Here is a 19,497-nt window from a genome sequence, read left to right as displayed (position 1 = left end):
CGCTTCCACTCTGGGTAACATTTTACCCTTTGGCAGGAAGTAGGACCACATAGTAAAGCACCCCCCCCCCCCTGTTTGAATAATAAATGAGGAGGTTAAAGGTCTGATGTGTCTATGTATGGTTTCCATGGAAACGTAGTCCCATAAAAGATTTGCAGAAGTGGTTGCTAACACCCTCCTGAGAAAGCAAACGTAGCCTCTGGGCGCCGATTTTGTTGAATCACAGCTCTTTGCTTTTCATAGCTGGGTGTGTCACTATGAGTTATCTGGCTCCTTTCAAACTGATAAGACAGAGGACTTTGTGTTGGCATTCATACTTTATTACGGCCGGATGTGAATGAAATGATTTGCTATGTGAGTCAGTTAAGGTGGATATGTCAGTAAAAACACATTAGGGAAGCAACAGATCATCTGTTTCAGAATAATTTATTTATCGTTTGATTTGCAGGATGTCAAAAAGTAGTTATAACGTTTGTCAAAGGTTTTTATAGAGTCCAAGTTGATTATTGTTTGTCTATTAAATAATTGCAGATTTTGTTCGCATGGCTGAAAACAGACTGTCTGTTCATAATAAGTGTTGCCACACCTTGTGGTTTTTGACTGATCTCCAATGGGAACATGGGCGTGTGCAGGTTTGTTTTCTTAGTAGGTGTGCTCCTTGCCAAGTTCTTGTTCTTTCTTGTTGGAAAATTGCACTCTCTAATAGTTATGCCAAGTCTTGGGATCATTTTGCAGGGATCTTCGGACCTCAATAATATTTTGGCCCATAAGATGGAATCCTTTAATTAAGTTTTCTGCCAAAGAGCACAGTCGGCAGCAGTGTCATAAAGCGAGACGCGACAATGCTATTACAACGTTTTCTTGACAATAGCGGCTCATCTTCCCACGATGAATGTTCTCCGATGTGGTCTGAATCAGTATCAGGCATGCACAGTCAGGACACATGTTTTCACCCAGTGACGAATCCTTTTGTCCTACAGAAATCAAACAAGTCTGGCATTTTAGGGATTTCCTTTGCTGATGCTATGTCACATGCATGAGCTGTACATCCATCATTTGCTGTTCTTTTTGAGTTGCAACAAAACCTTAGCACCTGTTTTTAAATGATTTCTTAAATGTCTGATGATTAACGATGGTTTGTCTATTTTGCAGATGAACGAGATCGAGTACAGAAAAAGACCTTCACTAAATGGGTCAACAAGCACTTGATAAAGGTAAGACCTGTTCCTGATTGTTGCTGTTTCTTATGGTACTTTAAAGGCCAACAATGTCATGCTACACTTTTATTTTAACGCAGACAAGTCACACTATGCACAAAACAGGAAGGGACATTGGAGACCTAGACCTCTGCCACAAAGGGCCTATCTCTCAATATTACCGAAAGGGAAAACAATTATTTGTTTATACTCTCTGTGATTCAGATACTCCCATAAATGTACCTCATTGAGTTCTTCATTGGCCCTTGTCACACCTTCCTTCGGTAAAAGGACCTGAGAACCTCTAACAGAACAACATAGATGTATTATTCATATTTTGTATCACTTCAGTTTTAGATCTGGTTGGAAGTAATGATGGGAAATAAGCTTATGATACATTTTTTAAGTCTGAAGAAAATGTTTTCTCTCTTGTGTTTAACATTGGGGAAAACAGGTGAAAAAAGGTTTTGCTAGAAGAATCTTTAAAAATTATTAATTTTTCAAGCCAAGATAACAGGTGAACATTTTTTTGGGGCTTCAGATGTTTTTTTTTTGGCAATGTCGTTGTAACCCTTTTTTGGCCACAAGAGGCGAAAGTGCACCATTATCCCCTGTTCTACTAAACTACTAAAAAAAGATATTTTTTTCTAGCCAAAAGAAGACATAACAATAATGTTACTTTACTTGTAAAGCACATTATATAAATCTTTTGTATAAAGTAAAAATAAAAAACATCTTGGAATCTTATTTCGAACATTGTGTAGAGGTGCACTTCAGCCTCCTTTGGACAACATGAGTATTACAACAACAAACAGTTACACATTTACATTTTTTGTTAACTTGCCAAAACTTATTTTCTTTAAACCACATTTTTTTAATTATGAGAAAATACCGTGGAACATTAAGCATACAAACACTTTATCTCACCTTGCACAACTTTTTTCCTCACCTGCTTAACAAATATAACCGGAAAAAAATAATGTAAAATTAACCTCCTGGCAAAATATGTTTCAGAAGAACACCTGAGGCCTGTACTACGAAGTTGGATTTTCGCTTACCCTGTTAACTTCAGGGAAAGCTTGGGCTTTCCGGTCCTACGACGCTGGTTCTCTTTTTAGCAGGCTAGATCTCCATGGTAACTTATGCTGTGCGGCTAACCTGGTCGGGACCAGGTTAGGTTGCAGGCTAAGAGCTCAACTCAGTGAAAGCACTGCCTGCTGACCAATCAGAGCTCAGTGTGCGGAGTTTAAAACGATCAAGTCATATTACAGGAGAAAGGAAATACAGAAAAGCTGCCGTTGCAGGAAAGACGGCCGGCAAAAATCAGCGACTGTATGAACGTGAACATTAATAGAATATCACCTCCCATCTTCAGAGCAATCTGACTATTATAACATTAGCGTTAAGAAAGCTTACTTAAATATCTGCCACAACATAAGTAACCTGATCAAAGTAACATTATGTACAGTCCGCGGCATATCACATCATAATGTATCATATTTCCTTATCTGAGTCAGCTGAGCCGTATCTGGCCGTGCAACACTCACAATGTCACATAGGCCTACTGTATGCAGAAGTATTATTTTAAGCAACACATTCAGTTGACGAAACACTCGGGACAAATGTAATTAAAGTCAGATCCACTCGTGTCTAAGACGGGGCAGTGATATCATAAACCTGTTAATGTACGCATTCAAACACATTTTTCTTTTACCAGCTGTATTCACCTTGCAGGTGCAGCTATGTGGCTTTTATCCTGGATAAAGTGTTTAAGTCAAGTTTAACTTCATATTTGACTAATATTATAGTTGACTTTTCATTCAGGAAGTATGACGCTGCGCTGTCAGTACGCTTGTCCATGTTTGTGATTGGTCGAATGCTCCAAATACCACCCCTTTCATGTGAACGCGCACCTAACTAGTTGCAGCGTCGTAGTACAGCTTAGCGACAGCGCGTATGTTTTGGATTAGGCCAACCGGCTAACTCAAACATATCCAGGTTAGGAAAATCCAGCTTCGTAATACAGGCCTCTGTTCTTAAGTCATAAACTATTTTCATCAGACGTAGAAAAAATTGTAGACTTAGATCACCAGAAAATAAAAAGAAGAAAAACACTAGCCTCCCAGGGCTACCGTAGGTGTCTCATTAAATTACCAGAATACAATGATATGTCATGGTGTGAATTAAGTGACAGGCCATAATGATCTAAAATGCAATCCGTCTCCCACTTTGCCAATTGTAAACAAAAGTGAAAGTTATTTCCAACACCTCTGCCCCCTCTCACATAAACACACATTAGCTGGTCATTTATCATCTCACACTCGGCCTCTATAGTGCGCTGTGATGGGGAGGCTTACCAGAAGTCCAGTCTGTCACCAGCTGACCGCCTGTGTAAACCGTCCATCAGCGGTCGTCCACTCTCACCTACCTCACTCCCAAGTCTATAACTAGACCTGAAAGCCCTCCAATGCATCAACCTTTCATAGAAGTAAACAGGTCAGGATGGGGTAAAGTCAAACAGGCCGTATTCTTCACTCTGCAGTTTCTCATTAGGAGTGAAAAATGACCCCCCGGAACACAATACCCCTCCCACAGAGAAGTATAAATATCCTCACTTGTGCCACTTTTCTTCCAGGAAACTCATGTTGGCAGCAATGAATTAACATCCCTGCTTCCACATTATTTCTGTATTACAGACACAGGGCCATTCATTGTTATTTTCTTTAGCTACCACAGTTTGAGAACACACTGTAGACTCCCCTGTTTTTTCTCTGTGAATTTTGGAGGGTGAGTCACAGACATCTGGACTCACTTAGCTTCTTCTGTAAAGACAAATTCTGGTATGGGCCCGGAGCCAGCGGTGGGTAAGGCCAACGGTAGCACATGTGCTGCACAGACTTCTGGGTCTGTTTGGCTACCTGTGTAATATCCGGCCTTAAATGACAGGCACGCATTGAAGCGTGGGAAATATAGGCTGAAACTATTACCGGTAAGTAGTTTGACAATTAATAAGATAGCAAAAAGTAGGCCAAAACAATTCAAAGTCCAAGGTGATGTCTTTAAATGTCTTGATTTATAAGTCCAAAACCAAAATGTATTCAGTTTAAGATGATGCAGAAGGAAAAAATTGTCATATTTGAGAGTCTGGAAACAGATTTGTTTACCTTTTTTGCTTAAAAGAAACGTTATCGCTTATTGATTATCAAAAAAGTTTGTCATTATTTTTCCACCAAGCTTTCAATTCAGCTCTGTTGATCTCTGTTGGGAAGTTGCCCAAGTATTAACATCAACATTGTTGTTTTCATATATATAAAAAAAATCCATACTACATGAGCAGACCATTGCTTGTTTTTCAAAAAGTTTAGCACATCAATATTCTTGTCAAAAATGTAACTTTTAACTAAGAAGTGCAACAGATACAAAAAAAAAGAGTTGGTTAGGAAAGTGTTAACTCCTTGGTTGAACATGAACCGACGCTCCTCTAAACGGATTTAATGGCTTTACGGTTGGTTTGACAGGGGCATGACTATAGGTGGGGTGCATCCATAAAGGGCCACTGAGTGGTTTGCCTGTAAATCTTTTTATGCTGTGGGACGTCACACCAGCAACAGAACAAACCTCTGTTTTCAAGCAGATTTCTTACATTTACTTAGAGGGGTTGCACAAGATGACACAACCAAGGCATGTTAAGTGTTCTGTCTGCAGACAGAGGACCACAGTCTTTTTTTTTAGGGGGGGGGGGGCTGTAAGCTATGTGTGCTAATGATTATCACCTTGAATAGTTTACAGGACAGCTCATTTGAACTCAGACAGGGTAATACATTTGTAGCACAACACCTTCCTTTCAGCTGTAACAGTGGGGCGGGTCACATGGAGCAGGGACTCAAGTAATTGAGGGGTGACGATAGACGACACTTGAGTACACACATGGCGGGGGGAAACACTAGAGAGTTAAAGACGTAAATAGTTTATATACATCGCTTTGAAACCTCCCCAGTTCATTACTAACATAATTAAATAATCAAATACATAATTTACTCAGAATAAAACATTAAATCCTAATAATCATAAAAGGCATATATTTCTGTTCTCAGATGTTCTTAATCCAATCCATGTTCTAATCCATTTTGCTCATTGCATACATTTCCAGAACAGTTATATGTTCACTGGATAAAGCCAGGTTAAAGATGTTACAGAGGACATTTTGCATATCTCTGTGTATCACTCAATAAAACAGTCATACAAATATATCAGATTTCACCATGGTTTCTGGAATACAATGTTATATGAATGAAATATTCACAAACCACTATTGCAAACCCTTCAGAATATAGATAGGAATACAACTAGAGAGAATTGTATTTTAATTCTAAGAATAAGGCATTTAAATCTATGTATTATTACATTTTGCACAACACTACAGTTGAATAGTGTCAACATCTTCAACTGAAAGAAATGTCCCGTTTTTACTTACCCTTATTAGGACAAGTATTGTTTGGTTTAACAAGTTTTCTGAAATTCCAGGTCAAAATATTAAAATAATACGTTACCTGATGCTAGCTTTTTCAGAATTGAGGAGGCAGAAATAGACAAAGTTAGTGAAATACACACCGTTACAATAGTTTTAAAGAAGTTTTGGAAGCCATATGGCTTACACTCCCAAAATGTCCTACTTAATATAATTGTGAAACTAATGTTCAACTCAAGAATATAAATATTTCTATTACAGTTCAGTATTCAATGTGATCAAACCACATGTTATCACATCTTGAGAATGTTTTCAATGTGTAGACAGTGAACCCTAGTGGTGGCACTGTTGGTTACCTTCACAAAAAGGAGGATCACATGTAAGGTTTGGATAACTGTGTTGAAACTGTTGCCAAGAGAAATTAGACGCTGTTGAAACTTGCATGAGAAATGTGCTTTCATTCCATTTGAGGGCCAACGCCTTCTTCACGCACATGACCAAACACACTTATATTACAGATGCCAAACTCAATCTGGTCATAGCACTAATAAAAAGTGTTAAATCTTCCTGTCTAATACCATCATCTTAATCAGCTAAATTCACATTTCGTCCAGACAACTGCTCGTCATTTCATTGTCATTTATTTCTTCTCCTCTTCTCTCCTCCTTTGTTTCAAATCTTTCCCTTTCTCCATTGCTCATCCATCTGCTGTCCTCTTCACGAAGCATCAGAGGGCAGAGGTAGGTACTGGCATCGAGCCTGACTGTTATAAATGTCTGGTCATGGGGACTTTGCATGGAGGCCAACCTCACATGTTTTCCCAACCCTCTCTTTTATTAAAATCTGTTTTCTGGTTGCAACTACACCACACCTTAGTTCTATGAAAAGTGAATGCATGGATCCATTAAGTGTCCTTGTCTTGTTTCTGTTTATGATGATTTTTGGGTCACTTATCTGGGTTTTACACATGGCCATCTATCACTTTTCAGGGATGACAGCTGACATTTTGCATTGGCAGTAGTAGTCAGGCTTGGCTACTCAGGGCTATGTATTCCTGACCTGTGTAGAACTGTACTAGTGGAGAGAACACTCTGAGCACTGCTTAAAACTCATATACTGTAACACAGCTGGATAGCACTTAAATAATCAATATAAAGCACTTCTATTATATCTGAAAATGTTAACAAAAATACTGCATCCACAAAATTACCATTTGGTATCAATTACTCACCCTGTAAACATTTTTTTCTCGCATGGTTCCATTAGAAAGAAAAAATCCCCAAACTTGATCATTTGAATTGAATGGGGGCGGTGTTTAACACTAGCAACACCTCTTAGATTATCAACACACAACTTTCTTTATAATCCAAGTCTCATTGATCAAGTTGTATGTTCCCTAATTCCCAAACAAATGAATTTCCACTAAAACCTTCCTATTTAAAACCTGTACAACTTGCATGAGTAGCGCGCTTGCCAAAGTCTTCATGTGGAAGTATGGTTTTAGTGAGACTTTTCAGAAAGTAGTTAGCATAAAATAAGATGAATGAGAATTGGATTGAAGGGGTGAGGTGTAGATACAATAGTTGTCTTTATCGGGATGAAGCAATCCTTTAAATTGATTTATTTCCTCATATTTGACATAGCTTTAACACAATCTGCACCAAAAGTGGTTTCCATTAACTAAAGTAAATTCGGCCATCAACAACCAACTTTGTAAAAGAACCAGAATGTTGATTGGATAGAAGACAATCTAAATAAAGTGCTAATATTGTGTTCGTCTTCATTGAGTATTTAAACAAATGTACCAGCTGTTATTCCAGAAAAGCTTTCCTTTTTAAACTATATTGGTAATTTGGGTATTTCTTTTTGTTTGCATCTTGAATCCTTGTGACACTGTTTTTGTTTCTCCTGCAGTCGCAGCGTCATGTGACAGACCTGTATGAAGACCTTCGAGATGGACATAACCTGATCTCCCTGCTGGAGGTCCTCTCCGGGGACACGCTGGTGAGTATCCGCCATGATGTCCGCATTCTGACCTTGGCTGGAAGCAACAAAGACACTGAAGCTTGGCTGCTTCTTCAACCTCAACCATCCTCCAACCAACACCTAATCCAGTCTAATTACATAAAGAGTACTTATGTGCAGCCAACCTGGAATATCATCCCTGTGGCAACAAATTGTAACCAATCGCAGCCAAGGTGTCACTCAAAGGCTTAACCCCAACTGAACCTACCAGAACAAAGACTTTCCTTACTTACAGCAGCTCCTGACTCTACAATACACTGCCACATTTTTGCCTGCTGCTATCTTTTATAGTCTGGTTCCAAGTAAATACAGACATTTTGGTTGCTTTCTATTCAGGTGTCTAGAGGATGTCCTGTGTCACACTAATGACTGTTCTTTCTGACCAATCAGGGGGCACCAGTATTACTAATCCATATTTTAGTATCGGCACAGCTTAATTGGGACCTTTATTGTGGTAATACTAAAAAAAAGTACCAGGAACTATTTTACTATTGGGTGGCTGTGGCTCAGGAGGTAGAACTGCTGTTGACCAATCGGAATGTCCCTTTGTTTAATTCTTAGCTGCCAAAGTCCACACGTCGATGTGTGCTTGGGCAAGATAGTTAACCCAAAATTGCTTCCATTGGCCAACCGTGTGTGATTTTGTATGAATGTTAGTTTCCCTAAGAGAAGGTCACACATACAGTACTGGATAGGCGTTCTATAAATGCAGTAGTCTATTTAACATCAGAACTTTTTTTTAAGTTAGGTTGAGAAGTACCATGCAGTGGAACGGCAGTTTACAACTCAAATCTTAAGACTGACACATACAATTTCAAAGTCAGCCACTGGATACTTTATTTATTTCATTACCCTAGGGCTCAGATGTGTACAGAAGCTTCTTTGCTGAAGTCATCATTGCTGCGTCCGCCGCCTCTGCTCATCTTCTGAACGCTTCCATAGCCTTGACACATTAACCCCACCTTGGCCTGTGTGTGTGTGAACTATACTTCTTTCTGATGTTCCTTCTCTACTCCTTCTCTTCGTCCTTTCACTTTTTCCTTCTTATAACCTTCCTCTGTGTGTGCTGATCTTTGCCGCCTGGCCTCCTCTATTTGCACTGCTCTTGCTGGGGCTAGCCGAGGGAGAAAGACGTGGGCAGGAGCGCTCGGTTGGTGAGTGGGTTGATAACTTATAGTAGACATCCTTTTTGTTTCTTCTTCTTCTTATAACTCATCCATGCTTTCTCAGTGATCTGGCTGTGCATGGTATCTGGACCTCCTTCATGGCGATTCAACTGTTTTGTTGCCTTTTTTCTTTCTGTCATTCACAGGCTTGCTTTTAGCATGTAGCAACTGGATAAAAAACAATACTTTGTTTTCCATAGCAGTGTTTGTATTTGTTTAGGGACTTTGCTCTGATAAGTACCATTACTTTGCTGATTTATATTTGAAGTTCAAAATAGCTTGCAGTCAGCTGACTTGAACAATACAAAACTATGAATCAGTGGAAGCTATAATTATGCTGCTGTAATAAATATTCAAAAAGGTTTATAAATCCAACATTATACTTGTTTCCCTATACGTGTTAAACACAGTATCAGTTCAAATTAAATAGAATGTACAAATGTTTGATTAAATCACAACACCGATCCACCTGAATTATTTGTTCAGAAGAATTTTCCAAGATTCACTGGTTCTTGCTACATTTGTCCTTCCTGTTAAATGTCTTATTTTTAGTTTTCCTTCCCCTGTATTTCTCTGTCCGTAAAACGTTTTGTCTCCTACACCATCAGAATACCAAGTGGTTCAACTCAACGTCTTTCATGTGACTGACTATCTTTTGTTCTCTTCTCTCAGCCCAGGGAAAAGGGTCGAATGCGATTCCACAAACTGCAGAATGTACAGATAGCACTGGACTTCCTCAGACACAGACAGGTATGACACATAAATCAATACCCTAAACACAACCAAACACTTCCAATAGCACGACACGAGACAAGTCATTATGTTTTCACGTGAGTATCACCTTGTTTTCTTTTTCTCAGGTCAAGCTGGTTAACATCAGAAACGACGACATCGCAGATGGGAACCCCAAGCTGACCCTGGGCCTAATATGGACCATCATTCTCCACTTCCAGGTCTCCTCCTCTGTCAGTTTTGTGTTACATTTTATTATCCCTCTCTATCTCTGGGATCAACGCCTGTCAGCTGCTGTTTCCCCATCTACCGGGAACCAATCAGAATGGAGTCTGCTCTTCGAAATGTATCTTAAAAGTGAAATTCTCCAATCGAAAAATAGTATAATTACCATATCTTTCCAATTGTGGAAGTATTCATGAAATTGGCAACAGTCTAAAGTAATAAAACACCATCAGGGTGTGTTAGTGTGAGTCACGTTCCCGCTAAATCCCAAGAGGAGGGTGTGTCAAGAGTGTACTTGATTTCAGGCTATACTCCCAAACATATCCCTTATAACCTTTTCCTTTGTATGCCAAGCAGAATTCCCCTGGCATCAGCCTTATTATGCTGGTCCACACCTTTTTATATCAGATGATTCTGATTGCCTTTATCATGGGAAATAAAGGAGGCATTGGTGGTGAGGGGGGTGAAGGGGGTGAGGGGGGTGAGGGGTGCTCTGGTGAAGGTGCCATTGTATTACATAATGAGCCATGTTCCCCGAGTCTTTATCCATTGATAGAATCAAGAGGAAAATAGCCGGGTGTTGGCTACGGTGAGTCATAGAGATCAAAAGGGAGTGGAAAATTCCCCTTTCCTCGTGTAACGTAGTTTGAAACCCCACAATATGATTATCCTCAGAGAATTTAATTTAGACAGATAATAGGATTTAGTACGATCTCAGGTAAACAAAAGTGGAGAGAAGATTTGATATTAAAGAGTAACTCTAATCCTTTATCAGATCGTAGACATGTATTGTATATAGCTGACATGCTTTTTGAAGCAAACAAAAACTCAGAAATATGACACAACACCATTTCCTCCCCTTAGCACGTTCTAAATGGCTTCTCTATTATTCCTTATAAACGTTCTATTAATGTATTATAATCAGCATATAGTGACTTATATATATTTAGTCATAGATATTCATGATGCTTTATAACAATAAACACTATCCATTATAAAGCATGTTAGGATAAATGTAATGATACTTTATAACTGCTGATCACATACTGACATAAATGATAGAGTATAATAATTTCACTTTTGTAGAACTTTACTAAAAGCAAACAATGACTACATACTAATAATAATCAAATTATAATGCATAATACATTCATAATAATAATCACATAAGTATGTCGATTATGCGTTACGGACATGGTTATATAGAAAGCGGTAACTAAGATTTAAAAAAGAAAGATTATTTCTAATTGATAGATATTTTAGAGGAGGATAATTTGAAAGGCAATACATACAAAAAAAAAGAATAATAAAAACCCCTTCCCCTTAATACCTACCACAAATATAATGTGATCTTGTTATACAGATGTCAATTAGGACTAATGAAGACATTAACATCGTTGAAAATTAACAATGGGTGTCTGGTGAATCTGTTCAGCATCTTATGGTTTCCACTAACTCATTTCCTCCACATTACTCCAATATGGATTATTGACAAGTTATCCACCCTCCTGACAATGTATTATCTATATATTTTAGATCTCAGAAATTCAGATCGATGGCCTGTCAGAGGACATGACGGCCAAGGAGAAGCTGCTGTGCTGGTCCCAGAAGATGACGGACGGCTACCAGAACATCCGCTGTGAGAACTTCACCACCAGCTGGAGGGACGGCAAGCTCTTCAACGCTGTCATCCACAAACACCAGTGAGTGGGGGCTTTATTTGCTGAGTTGTTGTGTGATCAGCAGGAATGCAATTTGTAGTCGCATGCAGATTACAATAGTCAGCTAAATATATAGAGTAAAATGTCAAATTGAAACATGAAAAGTAAAGGGTATTACGACAGCAGTTTTCAGTCTTGCCTGGACATGCTACCACCTATGGGTTTTGTTTAATAGTGAGTGCAGTGACACAGGAGTGGGATCTGGGCGCTCTTCCAAAAGTCAAATTACACGCTCTGTAATTAAATCCCACTCTTGTTATTGACAAGAGCTCACGTCTAAATTGTGTACATGATAACCAAGGCATTGTTTTGATTCTTAGTATTGTATCTAATTAATTTGAATGGAAAGATAGTGCTGTATAGATTAAATAGTGCATAACCTCCATGTTGTTGCACTAGCGTTTCAATAAATAACATGCACGCCTGTCTGTTTAATCAGGTATAAAAACAGGGAAGCAAAAACACAAAAAAACAAGCATAATTCAGAAATAGCAGTGCAATTGTTCTCAACGCAACAGGGGACACTAACAAGTGGCGCACACGGCTGTGATACGCTTGTTCTGCTGCAGTTTGTGTCTTATTAAGTTATTAAAACTTTTTGTGTGATCCCATGATTCAGATATAATATTAGCAAAAATGCTAATGCTAGGTCAACAGCAGATAGCAGATATCTATAGCATGAGACCAAAATGTTAAAGATGGATATTTGACTTTATTAATTTCCTAAATAAAGGATGACAACCTAAAGCACTGAGAACAAAGCGTTCTAGCCAAGTGCATTACATGTAAGTGTCCCCTGGCAACACCAATGCATTGTGGGCTTCTTGAAGCACTTCGACATTCTGGACATGTTCATTTGTTAGTGTTGTATGTATTTGCAATTTTTTTTTTTTCGCAGTGCGTTTGGCTCGAGGCCTAAATTAATATTCTACCTTTCTGTACATGACAGCACTACTGCTTTAATGAAAGCTAAATCGTAATGCCTCTCCATAAACATGACAGGCCTTTAGGCTAGACATACCAAAGTTAGGCGTTGGAGATGAGTCATCCTGTACCACCTTGATATTATAAATCCTCTATTAAACATGATTAGTTTATTAGATTGTTTGGGAACCTAATGATAAAAAGTAAAATATGGACTCTGAAACCAAATATCATAATCCCACTTAAATTGTTGTGTGTTAGGATTGCTTTGTGTGGGAGCATCCTGGGAAACGAAATTGCATTTCTTTCTCAGGAAGATATGTCAACACAACCTAATTATTTGGGCTTCATGCAAAGGAGTGCCGAAATCAAAGTGGCATTAAGGGAAAGTTAAATGCTGAGCACGATTCTTTGGAGCCATTATGCATTGAGAGAAAGAGATGCCTGCAAGGGCAGGTTTCCTTGAAATTAAGCTTGAACCTGGACTTTTTTTCCCTTTTTGGAGACACCTGGGGCTAGATTAGTGCTGCATTTCAAAGCGGTCAGGGGTGCAGTGTGGGCGTAACTGTAACACTCAGTGGCTGCTACATGAAAACTGTGGCGTTACTTTGTGTTGAGGCAAAGTTAAGGGCGTCCCGGAAAATGCGTTCATCATGAGAATTCGAGAGTGTCGAGGGTTTTATGGAAGAAGGTTTAGTGACTTCCAAAGCTACGGTTAAGTTTAGTTGGCATATAGCTGTTTCAGAAGGATTAAAGGGATCTTCACATGACTACGGACCTGTTTGACTATGGATTGGATGGATTGAACCATCAAGCCTTTAAAGGATGAGTTAGCTGAAGCCAGCCCCTGCCGTATTTACTTGGACCATCTGGTAGATTTTTAGGATGCTCAGTTTAAGAAAGAAGTCTAAGAAGAAGAAGGGAAGCCTGGGCTTCATCAGTGGCAGGTCAGGATCCGCCAGCAATGTCGAAAACCGGGTGGTCATGTTGTGCGAGGATATCCCGTCAGAGGGATCCTCCTGGGACTCAGGGTTGGGCTCCCAAAGCTCAGGGGTCCGCTCAGGGGCCCGCTCAGGGGCCCACTCCAGCAGCGACGAACTGGGCCATGGATGGAGGTCCCTCAATTTTCATGGAAGAGAGGGACAGAAGACGTCCTCTAGGCCAACAAAGCAATACTCTGTACGAGAAACTCGCCATGTGGAGGATTCTCCGGTTTATGGACGTAATGCAGGACGTTCCACTTTATGCATCAGGCAGGCGTATGAAGCTTTTTTTGTCAACATATTGTATTTGCTTAGTAAATGTCAAAATCAGTACTGTAAGGGATATGCATTACACAGTTTAATTTGTTGGATTTAGAAATGCTTTTACAGCTGTTTATGAAAGTACGAATATGCAAATATGCATGCCTTGAAGATGAGTTTCTGCAATGCGTGATCTTTTGTCTGTTCATGCAGTCAAATTGTGGGTGGGTGCCTACTTCACGCATGTCAGCTTTGATTACGTTAGCTTCTCTATAATTTACATTTGACCTACAGATGACATCTGCCAGAGATATTCAAACACCCAGAGGACAAAAAGGCAGGTGCTTGTAACGGTCCATCAGAAAGATAACGAGTGGGCTTTTTAATAGCATGTTGCCATTGGCAGATGGTCTTGAAAAAGCACAGCAACTGCTGCTATTCGTGTTATACGATAAAAGAAAGTGGATCAGTATAGATGAGTTGAAGTCAAAGAAACTACCACAGTATGTTATGTATTCACATTTTTTCTATTGCACTGTGTAACATATTTCCCCATGTTCAGTCCAGATCTTCAGTCCCAAATGTTCAGAATTGTATCCCTATAGATGCCAGTTGTCAAAGGCAAATGTTATTACGAGCCAAAAACTAAATAAAATAATATAATCACAAGGAGTGTCATTGTCAAAGAGGCAACCAAATTGAAATTGATGCATTTCAAAAACGTAATACAGAAGTAAAGCCACTAGCGAAAACCATGGAACAGCATGTATTTGCTAATTGGGAAAGCATCACAAAATAACTCAATCTGTTGGAAGAGTCCAACAAAAATTGGACCCACATCTATGAAAGTGAAACGCTAGAACTAGAATGGATGATTGTATGCTGTTGTGGCCATGGGTTGGAACATTTTGGTTTTAATGGGTTTCAAATGGGACATTCTTGTTCTCAAGGGTCTTATAGTTTTGGCTAAAGCTAAAAGTCTACAAACCCTTGCCAATAGTTACACCTTTTGCATTTACCAAAAAATAGAACATAAAAGACCAAAACTAAAATGGCCCTATTAAATCACATGTGTTAATGTTATGAGCCCTCTATCCCATCCCATTTCCCGAGTGTAAAATTGTATTTCTGTATCCAAAATACAACACTATATATGCACAAACTTGAACACTTATACATTGCCATCCAAAGTATAATGGCAGTGTTGCAATGGGAACTCGAAGTGTGTATCCTATCACTGCAGATTAGAATATTACTATAACGTACACGCCTTCCTGTACCCAGTTGGTAATTAATCGTCCATTTTTGTGTTCCCCCAGTCCCAGACTCATTGACATGGGCAGAGTGTACCGACAGTCCAACCAAGAGAACCTGGAACAAGCCTTCAATGTGGCGGAGAGAGACCTGGGAGTGACACGCCTCCTGGACCCCGAGGGTAAGATTTGGCCTAAGTCGATTTATATGAAACACCAGAGTGATGTCTTTAATAATAGTTTTATTCAGCATAATGTTACGTGCTTTGTTGTGATATTACTATGAGTTACTGACATTTGTTATAAATGTTCAATTTGAAATAATGATATAATCCAATTTCTACTTCTACTTTCAGATGTGGATGTTCCACACCCTGACGAGAAGTCCATCATCACTTACGTATCATCCCTGTATGATGTCATGCCAAGGATGGATGTACATGATGGTGCCAGATCTAGCGTAAGCAGAACTTGTTCCATTCAGCTAGTCATTGAAGGTTTCTAATTTCTCTAATTCCCCTCCTCGACTCCCCTCCTCGACTCCTATCCTCGTGTCTTAGTCCCGCCCACAGGAGATGCGAGCGGAGGAGTCGAGGAGGGAAACCGAGGAGAGAGGAGGGGAAGCAGCAGGCGTGTTTATTTTTACTTGTTGGTGGGTGTAGTTTGGTAGGCTCGCAATCAAAATATTTTTGGGTTGAACTGTCCCTTTAAGCAAAAGTTAATGCAAGCTCAAAATACACAAATGGTTGCTATAATTTGATCTTTTTGATTGCCTGATCAGATTGAATCAAACCTGAAGAGGCTTGTGACTCTGCTTCTAAAAAAACTTTTGTTAGCACTGTTTTATAATGCTTCCAAAAAAGCAAACATATAAAAGGAGTCTTGTGAAACCAAATAAATGGTAAATAAGCATCCTGTGGTGTTCACAATACCATAGACAATAATAATATAAGCTAAAGGCGACTGTGGCTGTGAGGGAGTGTGGTCGTCTTTCAACCAGAAGGTTGTGGGTTCGATCCCAGCCCATGCAGTCAACATGTCGATGTATCCTTGCGCAAGATACTTAACCCTGAGTTGCTCCCGATGGCATGGCCAACGGTGTGTGAATGTGTGTGAATGTTAGGTCCTAGAGTAAGGTACACTGCTCTGTATGAATGGGTGTGAATGGGTGAATGACATGTAGTATGTAAAGCGCTTTGAGGGGTCTTAAAGACTGGATAAAGCGCTATATAAGTACAGTCCATTTACCATTTAAAGGGGTTAAGATCCTATATCACTTATTATTTGTTTACACAAAACATACTGCTATTGCTGTGGTAGTCTATTCACACACACTAATGACATGCTGGGGCATTTCATTTCTTGTTGTATTTCAAGTCCTAATTTTAACCCTTGTGCATCACTTTAAAAATGTTGCTCTGATGTCTTTACGGTACAAAAATAACTGCGATTTATTACTATGTTCCCAAAAATGTAATACACCAATAATGAAGATGGCATTAAAATATTATTATTTTCAACTTTCCCCAAGTAAAATATTTCATCCAACTCAAGCTCTGATCATAACTAGCCTTTTTCAAATGTTAAACCCTTGAAACATTTCCTTTAACATAGTGTGATTGCTCTTTATTTTAGTAAAGTAAACAATAAGTAAAGCAATCTTAACATTGTAATTTAAAAACCAGAATTTTGAATTCAGGACTTATTATATGAGCTGAGGTGAAATGTTCTAAATGTAAGTAAACAATTACCATAATCTCTGCCATATGCAATGAAATAGCACAAAATGATTCTTAGTTACACAAATGTTTTTAACTTGACTTTTCTTTCTTATAACTGAATACACTTTTGGAACATGGGAGAACTGAAGAAATATCCTGCTGTCTGTCTGTCTCGCAGCATTGTCCTCCTCCACCTTATCCCTAATTTTATCAACCCCTTCTCCACCATCTACCTCCTTTTCCACTCACACAAGACCTGGATTGTTCCGTACCTAATTGAGTTTAGCTAGAGGGAACATGGCGACGCAGGAGAATAAGCGCCCTCCTGTCTGTTGTGGTTAAACGACTGTGTTTGTTCTGCTGTGTCGGCTGCAGGAGCTGGAGCTGCGCTGGCAGGAATACTACGAGCTGGTGACTCTTCTGCTCCAGTGGATCCGCCACCATGTCACGATCTTCGGGGAGAGGAAGTTCCCCGCCAGCTATGAGGAGATCGAGGTGAGGTGATATGCTGATTTTAAGCCTCTCGGCTTGAGATTTGTCTTGAATACGCTTATAGTCGAGCAACAATAAATAGCAAAATATTATTTTAAGTTCTTCCTCAATGCTCTTTGTGAAAATCATTCAGAATCAGAATTTATGGTTTATGGGGGAAATTAGATGTTGTGACAGTTCCTAAATGTAAATACATTTACAGGTTATTTAAAGAAATTAGTAAAACATTTGAATACAAATAAATATATTGATGAAAACTAATAAATTACTGAAAAAGTTCAAATGTGCAGTAAAAATATAGAAATACATACATTTATATATAAATGACACGTTGAAGTAAAATGTCCAATTAAAGATACAATTAAATAGAATGAAAATGTTTAATATTTATAAACATAAGAAGTAAAAATGTGCATATTGTACTAGAATACATAACATGTACTGTATATTTCAATACAAACAGTGATGCATTACGGATAGTATAATATTAATGCCGAATTGCACAGTTTTAAAGGGTTGGGCTGCTAAAAGTGAGGTATGTTTTGTATATATAAGTAAGTGAATGTGTTTATTATTGTAAAAAATGATAGGTTTCCAATGTTAGATCAAAGAACACACTTATATCATGTCTAGCTTTTGGCAGATAAAGGCAACTATATTTGCAGTTGTTGTTGTGCCGTAGAGAGGGTGGGGCAGTGCTGAGAAAAAGCAGCCAGAAGGCAGATAAAAGCATAATCCCGAGGAGAATGACAACGGTGCCACTCCCTGTGTCTGCTGCAAAAAAAAAAGCATAGTGCAAACGTTTGGTTTAATTATCTTTTGAAGTCAAAGCATCTGCAAAAGTAGCTTTTCTTGTGCTGCTTTAACACAGTCATGTCTGGTTAGAGAGTAACATTTTACTTACATAATACAGGTAGGGAAGTTATTTGACTCATAAGTTCCAACTCAGTTAACACCAGTCATGGGAAGGAACAAATGGAGGACGGCAAGTCACTGTGTACTCACTATAGCGTGATGTGTTAATTGAATCATCCTGTTTACGAAATTAGGATTCCAAGATCATTTCACAAGTACAACGTTGTGTCATTTAAGTAAAGTCAAGGTTTTAGGTTCTGTTCTGTAAAGGAATAGAAGAGTATTCTTGCACATTTTTGAGGGGCAAAAAAAGGGACATATAAATTGTTTAAATTAATAAAACATTACTACCATAATAACAAACATGATTATAATTATAATTTTCAATGTGTGTGTTTTTTTTAAGATTCTTTGGCGCCAGTTTTCAAAGTTCAAGGAGACCGAGCTGCCAGTGAAAGAGACCGACAAGAACCGGACTAAACACATCTACCAGACCTTTGAGGCAAGCTAACCGCTAATGTTCTATTATTTTGTGTTTTATTGTACTCTGTTCTATTGAGTTATGGCTTATGCATTCTTCCTTCCACCTGCCCATAGAGTGCCGTGCAGGCTGGTCAGGTGAAGGTCCCTCCGGGCTACCATCCCATTGATGTGGAGAAAGAATGGGGTCGACTTCACGTGGCCATCCTGGAAAGAGAACGGCTGCTCAGGATAGAGTTTGAGAGGTTAGCATATATTTATATATTTATGATTCCAATTGTGATTCTACTTGTCTAAACAAGGACTAAAATGTTTACAGGACACCATTTTATATAAATAAGACATTTAATATCAAGCTACTAAGTAAAAGATTCCTAGTAGCCTAGCTTTAGCATAAAGATAATGAAACTAGCTAGCTGTCCTGCAACACTTCCAACATCACCAAAGCTATGCTCAAAACGGTATAGCAAAAATATATCATTGCCAATTATTTATTTAGTACGCCTCAGTGTCAGCAAAATGTGTCCAATGTTGTCCGTCCACTTTTTTTTCGTGAGCGTGATATCTAAGAAATGCGTAAAGGGTATTTCTTTAAAATTGGATCATTCACTGGGACTCAATAATGAAATTATTATATTTTGTGTTTAAAAGTATTTGTGACTTCATAAACGCATGTTTGCTATAACTCAAGAAAGCATATGCTAAATATGACAATATCACTCAAATGTCTAATAAGACAAAAATGATGTACTAATGAAAATGTTAACAGAAATTGATGTAAACTGCAACTCAGTCAGGTTGACTTTTTGGTTGACTTTTGACTAAAGTTGCTTCTTGAACAAACAACTTGGAATGCTATTTGGCCATCATATATTTTCACAGAAATATGGCATAATTTTCCTGCTTTGGAAGGAGGAGTGGCTCCAAACATTCCTGTCATAAACAATTTGGCTTGTATCAACACAAGAGAGATGTGTTCAGCATAATCGGACGCA

General features: G+C 38.7%; 1 protein-coding gene across 15 annotated transcripts in view; it reads left to right on the top strand.

Moving 5' to 3' along the window:
• plecb (plectin b) overlaps positions 1–19,497 on the top strand; it is a 156,623-nt gene that overhangs the window by 109,663 nt on the left and 27,463 nt on the right. For 8 of the 15 annotated variants that reach the window (XM_079694627.1, XM_079694619.1, XM_079694621.1 and 5 more), the window contains 10 exons: positions 1,153–1,214; positions 7,579–7,668; positions 9,528–9,605; positions 9,716–9,808; positions 11,349–11,515; positions 15,021–15,136; positions 15,311–15,414; positions 17,051–17,170; positions 18,429–18,524; positions 18,620–18,747. In XM_079694627.1, coding sequence (XP_079550753.1) covers positions 1,153–1,214; positions 7,579–7,668; positions 9,528–9,605; positions 9,716–9,808; positions 11,349–11,515; positions 15,021–15,136; positions 15,311–15,414; positions 17,051–17,170; positions 18,429–18,524; positions 18,620–18,747 — 1,054 coding nt within the window. Of the gene's footprint in view, positions 1–1,152; positions 1,215–6,389; positions 6,405–7,578; positions 7,669–9,527; positions 9,606–9,715; positions 9,809–11,348; positions 11,516–15,020; positions 15,137–15,310; positions 15,415–17,050; positions 17,171–18,428; positions 18,525–18,619; positions 18,748–19,497 lie in introns of all 15 variants that reach the window. The other 7 variants (XM_079694626.1, XM_079694617.1, XM_079694620.1 and 4 more) reach the window with 1 other exon arrangement.

Source organism: Notothenia rossii (assembly GCF_949606895.1).
Source record: "Notothenia rossii genome assembly, chromosome: 7".
In the NCBI taxonomy this organism is placed as follows: domain Eukaryota; kingdom Metazoa; phylum Chordata; class Actinopteri; order Perciformes; family Nototheniidae; genus Notothenia; species Notothenia rossii.
The sequence above is the reverse complement of the archived record's forward strand: the minus strand, read 5'-3'. Positions and strand labels throughout refer to the sequence as shown.